This window comes from Brachycentrus maculatus, unplaced genomic scaffold (assembly GCF_059751285.1).
Source record: "Brachycentrus maculatus isolate JH-2025_06_01 unplaced genomic scaffold, ASM5975128v1 h1tg000166l, whole genome shotgun sequence".
Classification (NCBI taxonomy): domain Eukaryota; kingdom Metazoa; phylum Arthropoda; class Insecta; order Trichoptera; family Brachycentridae; genus Brachycentrus; species Brachycentrus maculatus.
The window spans coordinates 614397-627103 of NW_028280919.1; the positions used below are offsets into that span (position 1 = coordinate 614397).

Consider the following 12707-nt stretch of genomic DNA (forward strand, 5'->3'; position numbering starts at 1 on the left):
ACCTCATTCTTTATCTCGCCTACTCACCTAACTATGCATATTTCTCAGTTTTTAGTTTAGTAAATATCCATCCCTGAAGATGACAGGTTGAGAGAAATGCGGGAATATAAAAGTGGCAAATAATGTTTTATCCTCTCTGCCTTATATTATTTTTTGTTCACTTGATTTCTGAGATATGTGCGATTTAAAGCACAGACAATTCATTTGTCCACGGTTAAATGATTTCACTCGTTTGAGTCACGCGAATATTCGTGAGTAAATCACTCGTCAATAGACAATATTTTTATCCGTCTTATATTCGTGAATTCTTAGCAATATGGGTTTCCTGTTTGACTCATGCTCTATTTAAATTAGACATTTTTTCAGGGAACCAATGACAATATAGCCCGTGTGGAATATATGTATTTCAACTAGATTATCTCTTTATATCCATTGGTTCTTGTATGGTATATAAAGAACTGTGTCATAAATAAACACTATGAATTAAAAAACACTTTATTAAAAAGTATACAAGAGTTTAACCTCTTTTTTAGTTACATTTATTGATTCGGCAGTCACTTTGTGGTAAAATTTATGAATTTTTATTTAATGTTTTACTTAGTAAATACCACTATTTCTTAAAATCTACTGTGACTCGTGTTTCGATACATGTTGCGGAGTGCGTCGAAACATGCGTCATAGTAGATTAAAATCATTTCTTAAAAGAAATAGTGGTATTTATTCTTTTTTAGTCTTAAAAGTTTAAAAAAACACATTTGTACAATATATTAATACCATATTACTTCAATGGTTCCATCACGACATTAAGACCCAATAATCAATAGCTTGTAACTTAATTTTCGTTAAATCTAGCAATTTTTGACTAAAATTTTTTGGTGTAACTGCATTTTATAAAACTATCGGGATGTTCCACAAATTTGAGTAGTGTGGTTGTCAATCATGGGTAGAATTGGTGAATGTTGCACGTGTGTAAAGCGATCACTTAACCAATCCTATGATAGATCGTAAGCCCTGTAAATACCTAGACTTCCATATTCTCTTTCATTTGCATACGTTGAGATGTCAAAAAATGTGAAAAATGAGTTTTTATTAATCTGTACGTATTTTGTAAATTTGCAGTACTAACTTTGTGATTTTCCATTTTATTATTAAAATTTAACTTTATTTTTAAATCACTGTATATATTTAATTATAACTTAATTATGTCTACCGGTTTCGAAGCTAACCGCTTCTTTATCAAGACTGATTAATACTATAACATTATCTACTTAACAATATTCAAAATATCAAGATCCTTTGCCTAACCGTCAAAATATTTTGAATATTGTCAAGTAGATAGTGTTTTAGTATTAATCAGTCTTGATAAAGAAGCAGTTAGCTTCGAAATCGGTAGATATTGTAATTTAATTATATTTAAATATTTATAGTGATTTTAAAACAATGTTACATTTATTTATAAATATAAGATATAATATGTACTACATGTAAATATTTTGACTAGGTTTTCAAGTAGTTTATCGGACCTCTGCGTTGAAGTATTTAATTTAATTTGTGAACACAGTACAGCTTATGTCATGCCAACTATATAGTTCAACTTGGCTTATTTGTCGGTGGTTTTGTAACTTTAAACTTTAATCCTTCGTCCTACGTCCTGCGCCTGTCTGCTGCCTAATGCTGGCGAACATAAACTTCTTTGAGGTTTCCTTCACAAGGATTAGTCTGCTTTCTCTCGTATTGTATTTCTCCAAGGATTAAATATGTGTTCATTCCGTTTGAACACTTTCGCATTCCTTGAAATTCGTCTAGAAAGGCAAGCCTGCAACCGTTTTTTGTATAATTAGATAAAACTCTTAAAACACTTAATTGTAATTCTCAAAATCTAATTCTAGCTGTACCCGGCCACGCGTAACTATGTGCCTTAGTCTGGTTAAATGGGAAAGAAAGAAAAGTTTAATTTCACAATGCTTGTTTGGGTATACAATATTCGACCAGCTGTCAAGAAGCACGCTGTCCACCATGAGCATTGTTCAGTATTACGCTTATTGCTGGTATGTTCAATAGACGGCGCTGCCATTGCAGTAGAAAAGGTTTTTTAATTTTTTTTTCAATCGCTCGTATTTGAATGCAATAGAAATAAGATTTTGAAGAAACGAACATGTTTGTTTATAAAATTATTTAGATAAAACATGTATGATATGTATATGAAACCTCCATAGTTGAATTTTGGATTCTACATATGTCAATGGTACAGTAATATTTGCATTATTTTTTTATAAAACATGAATAAAGCAAGGTTAAAAAAACACACACACACAAATTCATATAGCAGTATGTTTTTAAATTAATTTACTCCCGTTACCTATTATTTTTATCTATTTTTGTTCGATCATGAGGGCGCATCATTATCTGATTATGTCGTCAACCCACCCTTACATACAATTCTTTAATTTCTACAATAATTATTGAATAGCTGGGGGAGATCTGTCATTAAAATGATCAGTCATCACTTGAAATTGTTTCCACCCACTTATATTAACTGCGAGACAATTTTTATTAAACTCCGATCAATGATAACACACGACCTATGATAATACGTGCTTTATGCGTGCGCATACATAAAGTTTATGCACATGTGTTGAAAACAACTTCTACTGACTGTTCCGTACTTTTCCTTACTAAATTTAACTCATTGCTAAACACACTGCTAAATTTAGAAGGAAATGTGACGGATTTTTTATTTGACTGCTGAAATGAACGTCCATTTAGCTGTCAGTATAATTTCACAAATAAATGCAATATCTGCCAAGAATCAGCGGCAGGCGCCGTGGCGTAGTTGGGTAGACGCTCGACTGCGAAATTGGCGTCGCTGGTTCGATTCCCGCTTATTGCACAGTAAATTCAAGAAAGATGTATAAAAGAGAGGCTAAAAGAAGATGCTTGACGAGTTATTCCTTTTTTAAATTCTAGTATTAAATTTGTGTCTTCCTCCACTGTGTAATAGTTAGTATGTTTAGGTCTCGCGCTGGATGTTCCAGGTTCTATTTCCAAGGGGAAGGGGTGAAAATAAATATTAGTGATCACATTTTAGTATTTAGTTAATATTACCCTGGACTGGTCCTTCAAGCGCATGAGTGATCACCTTGCCTTCGTGTAAGTAACGATTAAGATAACACTGCGTCAGTACGATGCAGTGCCCTATGAACCATTAGGTACGGATAGAAGTTCTGTCATGTTAATGTACATAATATGGAGCGTTGTTATTTCATGAGCTTCAGCCCATTCAGGTTTCAAAACTCGTGAGTTTTTGACCAAACACTCGATAACTGTTCTTCCCCACCCACCCGATCTCTACTCACCTGATCTCGCTATTTCTGACTTATTCTTGTTTTGTGTGTATATTGGGTCAAAATGGTTAAAAATAAAAAAAAAATGCATTAAAAAAGAACTCCACCGACAAGACACACAAGGTGGCTTGGTGGATCGCAGATTTTTTAAAAATATGTTTAAAATTATGATTTAAATAAATGTATACAATTTATGTTACTTGAAAAATAAAAATGAAATCCAAGTGCAGTTCCTGGCGAATGGACTCGTTGGTGCGTCTAGCTGTCCATGGAATTCGGAGCATGCACCTCCAACAACACATTTCGAACGCATCAATTTTTCTCCTTTCTGCTGCTTTTATGGTCCATGTTTCAGCAGCATAGAGAGAAATGGAGTGGACCAAACTCCTGACAAGCTTTATCTTAGTGTTGTTACTCACACCCCGGTCTTTCCAGATTTTGTCTAGTTTAGACATGGCACTTTAAGCGGTGGCGATACGACGTCTCCTTTACAAGTTCCATAATTATTGATTTGAGATCCAAGCTTCATCTTTGATGAGATGTTAAAAATAATATTATAATAACTCCTGTAATTGGAGATAATCTAGATTTTGTGAACAAGTATTTGGACACACTCAAAATGTTGTGAATTGAAACTCGTTGATTATCTCTTTGCGATTAATATAAAAGTGAAATATCTCATAGTATGGTTTATACACCATTGGGTCTTGTTAATGGAGAGAGAAGAAGAAGAGGAATGGTGTATAGGGGGGCTGTGTAACTATTAGAATTATCGGACCGTTCGAAATAGCTAACGAAATTTCCTCTACCCCTGCCCGAATGAGTTTTGGCCAATCAGCGCGGCGGTCGATTTGTCAATCCCCTTCGTTATTGGAACTGCTATTTGGTACTTATAGAGGATCGATAACGAAAAAGGCATAAGTGTCACTTTTACAAAAGTTAATCAATTTGTTTGATAAATAAAATTTATTCGTTTTACTGTTCTTTCTTCATTCATTCGATTCAGATACCCGAACCATTCGACCTTCCTTATCGCACCTTCCTTAATTTTATCGATAATCTTTTATTTATGAGGTACCTAGTTGGAAATAGAAGCAGGAGAAGACCAAGGTAAACATGGCATGATGAAATATTTAAATATGGTCAAGTCAGGAGTCAGGATTAATTGGCGGATACCGACAAGACGCATAAGGTCTCCGTAAAGAAACATGTATAAGAATTTATGAATGTTTGTATATATTTAGGTATATGTTCGATTATATTGTTAAACAAATCACAAATGTATGAGGAGATGCATGAATCTACATAAAAAAAGGCTAAGATTGATTGCAAAGTCAGATTGGCGCGGCGTTCTATTCTCTCAGAATGACGATTAGTTAGTTTTTGGAGAAAAAATATTGGGTTTTTAACGATTCTACTCATATCCTTTTTTTGGTCTCGAATGTACATGTTTTTCTTTTGGTTCTGACAACTTGATACCTATTTTTCATTATAAATGTGTAAAACGTTATGAAATATGTAAGTGACAGTTACTCGACGTAAATCTCTCTCCTGAATTCAATTTATGAACATACCATATTCAGCAACATTATTCGTTTCAACATTAAAAACACACACACTTTTCATGTACATTTTTTTAATCCTTTATTTTTTTATATTCGCTCTTTTGCCTTTTTTGTTTCTCCCGTCGATTTGATGAAATAATGACATTTTCCCAGCAATTTTCGTTGGTGCCAGCAAAATATTAATCGTAAATTTGATTCGCTAAATTTCGCAAGCGAACACCAATTTGATCACATATTGGTTTAAAATAAATAAATAAATAAAAATAAATACTTAAATAAAATAATATAAATATATATATATATATATATATATATATATATATATATATATATATATATATATATATATATATATATATATATATATATATATATATATATACATATATATATATATATATATATGTATATATATATATATATATATATATATATATATATATATATATATATATATATATATATATATATATATATATATATATACACACACACATATTATCATACATTTGCGTAATCGGAGGGCATGTATGACTAGATGTATGGATGTAGAGGAGGCGAGGAGTGTATGTCAGGACAGAAGAGTGTGGCGTTCCATCCTCTCAGCCTACCCCTGCGGGGAAACGGCGTGATGGTAGAGTAGTAAATTATCACCCTTTAACATTAAAATTATATAACATTGCACTGCTTTGACTCTACATAATATCGAATGAGGAGAATGTGGTTAGTAATAGAAGCAAAAGAAGTCTGAAGAAAACTTGGCATGATCAAGTATTTCAAATACTCGGGCTTAGTCAAGTCAGTAGTAAATCGGCGGGCATGTATGAGGAGATGCATGAATGTGGAAGAGGCGAAGATCATTTGCAAAGATTCATTAATGTGGCGTTCTATTATGTCTGCCTATAACTACGATGAAGTAGCGTGATGGTTATAGTTACTTAGTAAGTGAATAAAAATTTGGACACACTTAAGATATTAAGATTTTTTTTCTGCCGTACCTACTGGATATATAATAAAATGGGGACTTTTCGACCCGCACGTGTAGCGATTTGTCTCCTTGAGATGTAATAAAGTAAAACACATCCTCTGAGTGCGTTTCCCACTACTCCTGGCCACGCCATTATACCCTTTTCCATTAAATAGTTCCAAAGTTTGGAGGAAAAAAAAACAATCTATCTCCATAAAAAAACGACGGATGTGTTCGTGTGTACCGTACAACATTTTTTTATAAACCAAAAATAGCCGGGTCGCGGAGAATTTGAATAAATAACAACATTTTGAGTGTGTTCAAATACTTGTTCACAAATCTGGGTTCTCTACTCAGGAGTTATTTTTACATTTTAACATCTCAACATTGATGAAGAAGAATACGTAATTATGGGCTTATGACCTGTCATAGGCTGGTTAAGTGATCGCTTTATACACGTGTAGCATTCACAATTCTACACCTGATTGACAATTTTTTTAAACTCTATTTTTCCGATTGCACTGTTTTTTTCACAGAATTTTAATATTTTCATTGCGCCACAAGCATTGTGGAATTATGCCTATTGGAAATATGTGCTTTCTATTTTCTTTATTTTCCATTAAATCAGATTGAGCCATACCAATGCGTAGCTGGGTATTAAATACAGCTAGTACTAAATAACATCGTTTCGATTTTTTCTGTCGTCATTACCTTATTTTTGTTTATTCAAAATATCCGCCTCCGTGGTATAATATTTAGCGTGTTTAGGTCTTGTCGATTCCCAGGGGGGTAAAAATAAATATTAGTGATTTTATTCTTATTATATTTATTTATTAGCTACAACGAACCCTGCACTGGTCCCTGAAGCGCTGGAGTGATAACATGCTTTCATGAAGTAACGATCAAGATTACATTTCGTCAACACGATGTAGTGCCCAATGCACCATTGGGTCGGATAAGGGTTAGAAGAAGAAGAAAATGTATTGTATTAAGAAGAATAAAAAAATTATATATGGATGAAATAAATATAAGTAATTTTTTCACTGTAATATTTATTCAATATTACCCTGGACTGGTACCTGAAGAGGAGGGCTGATCACCTTTCCTTCACGTGTAAACGATCAAGATAACACTGCATTTATATGACGCAGTGCCCTATGCACCATTAGGTGCGGATAAGGGTTTTATATGATAGTTTTGTAAGTAATTTTCCTTAATTATTCCATCAGAACTACTCCTTTTATCATATGAAGCTACAATAAACCCCGGTTCCCTGTAAACCGATAATCTGTATACATAATATTTTCTTTTATATTTGCTTATTGCATACCGGCGTTCTTACTCATCGACTCGAGAGATCCTGCTGATTCCACAGAAATAAATACTGCTACAAAGGACGAAATTACCAGATATGAAAGCTGATAACCGTATACATTGGAGGTACAACTCAGTGGGACACCGGGAAGATAGGGAGGAAGAAGGGATGAATCACGGACCATTAATTTGGAACGAATTATTACGCAAGACATTCTCATAATTCTACAAGGGATGTTCGCATTTCATACATAAATGCAATAGAAATAAATTTTAAAAAGAAAATATGTAACAAATGGATATTTCAATAGATTCTGATGTCGGTTTTTTTTCATATTGATATTTGCGATATTTTCGCCATATTATCACCCGAACGCAACAAGCCGCATCCCGCACGTTCAGGTACAAAAAAGTATATGTACTCGCAACCACAAAAACGTTCAAACGTCGATGTTTCTCCAACTGTTTTATTTAGGATATCAAAAGAAATCCTCCAGACCACAATTGTTTACTAACTGCAGTATAGGGCAATTAATTACTAGATTATAATTAGATTCACAATATTTTAAGTGTGTTTAAATTTTTGTCCAGAAATTTTGGAGACGTTCAATGTAGGACTTATTTATATCAAGATTTTTTTATGTTTTAATTTTTAAATCAAACACAGATTTTTTGAGTCTACTATGTTGTATTTTATTAAAAACACATAAAAATTAATATTGTGACAATTGTTTCGCCTAGTTATGGCATTTTCAAACGAAGGACAACTTAGTAGACTCAAAAAATCTGTTTGATTTATAAATTAATACATAAATTAAAATGGATTAACTGCAAATTAAATGCCAAATCAATAAATAAGAATTTTTTGTTATCTCAACATTAATGGAGATTTTTTCTTACAAAAACAAACTAATTTCAACCATAATGTCGCCGAAGAAGTATAAAGAAGATCTTTCCGATTAAAGCATAAATATAACTCCCGAAATTTTAGTAGTGTAGTTGTCAATCATGAGTAGAATAGTGTTTATCACTTTATACACTAGCTAATGACAGATCTTAAGCCCTGTAAATGCCTAAATTTCCATGTTCTTCTTCATCTATGTTGATATATCAAAAATATACTAGATTATTCTTCTTCTTCTTTATGTGCCATGTCAGCTCCCCCTGACATCGACTATCACTTGAGAGTAATTGTCCTTGTCTTGGGCAGCTCTAAACAGCACCTCAATTTCTGATCCCCGTCCAATCTCGTATATTCCGGAGCTAGGAGAGCTGTCTTCTGCCTACATCTATTTTGCCTTTTTTATATGTAATAGATTATAGCCGCTTGTGCAATACAAGAAATTTTACCGTCCGGCAGTCCAGTTTTGAAAAATAAAAGCGACTACGACAGTTTAGCGTGATCGAATTTACGCGCAACGTGTTCAGGCACCGATCAAGAGCACCGATCCGAAGAAAGATGGACAAAAGTACAAGCCAATCAAAACCAATCATCGTTTTAAAACTTAAAGGGCGTTTGTCCACTACACGGCATTAAACGGAATTTTACCGTCCGGCAGTCCGGTTTTGGAAAATTAAAGCGACTACGACAGTTTAGCGTGATCGAATTTTAGCCACTTATGGGATTGAGGCAAGAGCAGATACTTCCAGAACAAAATCTTGACTTTGAACCTCCGAGATGAAGACTCTCCGATCCATAACCGGAAACACATTGGGAGACCGAGTTAGAAATACCGACATTCGAAGCATGTGTAAGACGGAGGATATCGTGAGGTGAGGACGACAACGAAGGCGATACTGGAAGGAACATATAAACAGAATGTCAGAAGACAGACTTCCACGTAGCGCTCTCCAAGGCAACCCTGAACGACGCAGACCCCCAAGCAGACCTCCGAAAAGATGGAAAGACAGCTGGGAATCGACATCCCAAAAGCGACATGCGGAGGCACTAACAGATCCCTAGGATCTACAAAAAGAACAAGAAGAATAATAATTTACGCACAACGTGTTCACGCACCGATCAAGAGCTCCGATCCGAAGAAAGATGGACAAAAGCACAATAATATTCCGTGTAATTCCGTGTAGTGGACAAACGCCCTAACTGAAGTGCTGGGCGGTAAAATTCCGTGTAGTGCACAAACGCCCTATTATTGTTTTTAATTCGACACTTTTTTTATCAGCAAAACTTCTCATATTTTAATTAGGTACTTTATCATCAGAATCATACGACAGTATTCGTAAGATCTCGAATGTTTGTGTTATTGCAAAAGTCTAAATTGAATCTTCCCACTTGTTCTGATTCTTCTCACAGGTAGATATTTCATCATCCCCTTTCTTGTTCTTCTTCGTACAGTAAACTTGCAATTTCCTGACTGGGGTCTGTATTTATACAGGTCCCGTATTTTGCGCCCTTGTTTAATCATCCCCTTTTGTGTTATATATAAATGTGATTAATATTATTATTTACACAATACATTAGACAGATTGCGAGAGGTTTCTTTTCGAAGCGACTGCTTATATAAGCCTTTTGGTATGAATTATGTTAGAATTATGAGAGAGTACGGCTATTATCCTTGGCTCTACCCGACCCAGTTTCTCCAGGGTGTGCTTGGCTACAATAGTTTAGAGACTAGAAGGAATGTGTATTTGATTACGCATTTTTATCGATTGTTGCGCGGTATGATCGATAATCCTGAAATTATCCGGAACATTGGTCTGTATGTTCCCGATAGTTACCTAAGACAGCGTCGACATAGATTGTTTCACATTCCTATACACAGGACCAACCTGCCGATGGTTATGCCTGTAGGAAGAGCTACCGCTATGTTGAACAATATCACATTGGATATTGATCTGTTCCATGTGTCCGAAGGAGTTTTCCAAAGCGGGATTCTTCTACACCTTTAAGTCTTCTTGCTTACTTTTATTATATACGCCTTGAATATTGTTTGTTATGTATATATTATTTTTTTGTTGAATAAATTGAATTGAATTGAATTGAATTACATTTTATTTTGTTGGATCTCCTTAAATTGAGGCTGTTATTTTCGTTTGCGTAAAATCAGAAAAAATTAAATACAGAGATTTAAATCAAATAAATGTCTAAAATAATTTAAACCAATTTTGTCATACAAGTTAAACAATATTTCGTGGGTATAAGAATTCATGGATCATCTAGAAATAAAATAAAACTACACATTTCTTTGTGTTGTATGTAAAACGGGATAATTTTTATTTTATCATTCTCATATTGTATTATTTTAAGGCAGTAATATTTTTTTTTTACAATCCTAATATAAATAAAGATGGTAATGTTCGTTTGTTCAAAATCTTAAATCTTCTTAATTTATTCACCGATTTCTTTCCAGAGAGCAGCTTGTTGAACTCCCGTTATTCTGGATATTCAACTGCAGATAGCGGGGAAGATTAGTATTGCATAATATGTTATGAGTCCGTTTTTGTTTGCAGCATTTGGTATCGGGTCCATGATCTACTCGGGACTGGAGTTCGGGCAGTACTTCGAGCTGGAGCCGGACACCAACTGCCACAACGTGCTGCTCGCCCTTACCCCCGCCACCAGGATGGCCTTCATCTTCATCCAGATGTACTTCATCTTCCTCAACAACGAGGTACCTCCAATCACCTCCCCCATAGACCAACTTCTTATCTCAATTAACATCGATGAGAATGTACGCATTGCGTACTTTCATCTGATTACTTAGAGCCCTGAAAGTACGTAATTATTTAATATTAGCACAATATTATGACCTTTCTAACTTATATTTTTCAGCATGTTTTGTTTTTGTCGTTCATCACTTGAATATGCGGGTTTAAATTAGATAGACAAGAATATATAATAAACGTATAGAAATATAATCTACGAAGAACTCGAAAACAAAGTCTAAAACAACATTTTAAGTGTGTCCAAAAACTCATTCACAAATCTGGATTATCTTCAATTAGGAGTTATTTTCTATATTACTTTTGACATCTCAAACTAGATAAATAAAATTTAAAAATCCACCTCTATCCTGTAATTGTCAGCACGCTCAACTACCGTACTGGAGGTCCCGGTTTCGATTACCAGGGGGGGGGTCAAATAAATATAAGTTATTTTTACTCTAATATTTATTCCATATTACCCTGGACTGATACCTGAAGCGGAGGGTTGATCGCCCTTCCTTCAGGTGTTAACGATCAAGATAACAATGCGTTTATATTATGCAGTACCCTATGTAATAAATACAAAATCTCATGTCGTTTGCTCTCTAACAGAAAGATGCTGAGATAACTGTCTCACTTTGATAAGGTGCTACCATAGGTGCCATATTGACCAATGGGGTGCGGATGAGGGTTAAAGAAGAAAATAAAAATTTGAAATAAAATTCTGAAAACCCATACTTTGTTCAAAATCAAATTCTACTTTCTATTTAAACATCAAACACCAATGAGTCCATTCGCCAGGAACTACGCTTGGATGGCTTGACTCTGGCCAATATCTGTACCCGACGGATTCTCCAGTTCTTTGGACACGTTGCGCGTGGCAACGAGGATAGCCTGGAACGACTAGTTGTGATCGGTAGCCTGGAGGGAAAGAGAGGGAGAGGAAGATCCCTACACGATGGACCGATCAAATTAAGGCAGCAGCAGGCACCTCAGTGGTTGGAGCGCTACGTGCAGCGCAGTCAAGGGATAACTGGAGAAGAGTCATTGCTTCTGCAAGGGTCACAACCCTCAGCAATGAGGAATAAGACGAAGAAGATTTAAAAATCATAAATAAGTGTTTTCTTTCGTGTTTTCAAAACACATTAAATCGGCCACGAATCCTTATCTTTATTCAACATTACTCCTGTTAACGCTGGCTGGAATATTTGTATTGACACGGGAACTATGTTTGACGCACTGAACGTGTTAAAGAATCTGTTTTTCTTCTGTTATCTTTAGCGAGTGAGGAAATTGTCAACTTCTTAAATTATTTGAAATTCAAATTTCACTTTGTAAATATTACAGTTTCTTAAAATCTGTTGTGACACGAGTTTTGATGCATTTTGCATAATTTTTAACTGACAAAGAAATGAAAATTATAATAAATAAAGAAATTGAAATAAGAAGCAGCTACTACGACAGGGTCAGTTAGAGGCATATTTTATCAGCGAACAACTATGAGTTCAAACAATATTACTGAATGTGTTTCTTTCTGATTTTAGCAAATGAAAGTTTACAAGCACAAAGTGGTGGCCAGATTCGGGCTGATGCATATGGTCGGCACCAACCTGTCCGTGTGGCTGAACGTGCTCATCCAGGAGACCAAGCACGAGATTCTCACCTTCTACAATCCGGAGAATGACACCCTCGGAATATCGCACAGGATAAGTGAGTGTACTCTCAACTCCAGACTCTTCAGACTTTACGTTGCATGGCCAACCCTAAAAAGGTTGACGACTTCCAGGCAGACCACCAAAGACGTGGATTGACAGCTGGGAATCAACATTGCAGGAGGCTAACCCCTTTTAAAAA

At 34.9% G+C, this 12707-nt stretch overlaps 1 protein-coding gene across 1 annotated transcript in view; it reads left to right on the forward strand.

Annotated features, from left to right (window-relative positions):
- LOC148308409 (proton channel OtopLc-like) overlaps nt 1-12707 on the forward strand; it is a 134221-nt gene that overhangs the window by 114269 nt on the left and 7245 nt on the right. The window contains exons 7-8 of the mRNA XM_088261757.1: nt 10659-10819; nt 12398-12563. Coding sequence (XP_088117883.1) covers nt 10659-10819; nt 12398-12563 — 327 coding nt within the window. The remainder of the gene's footprint in view (nt 1-10658; nt 10820-12397; nt 12564-12707) is intronic.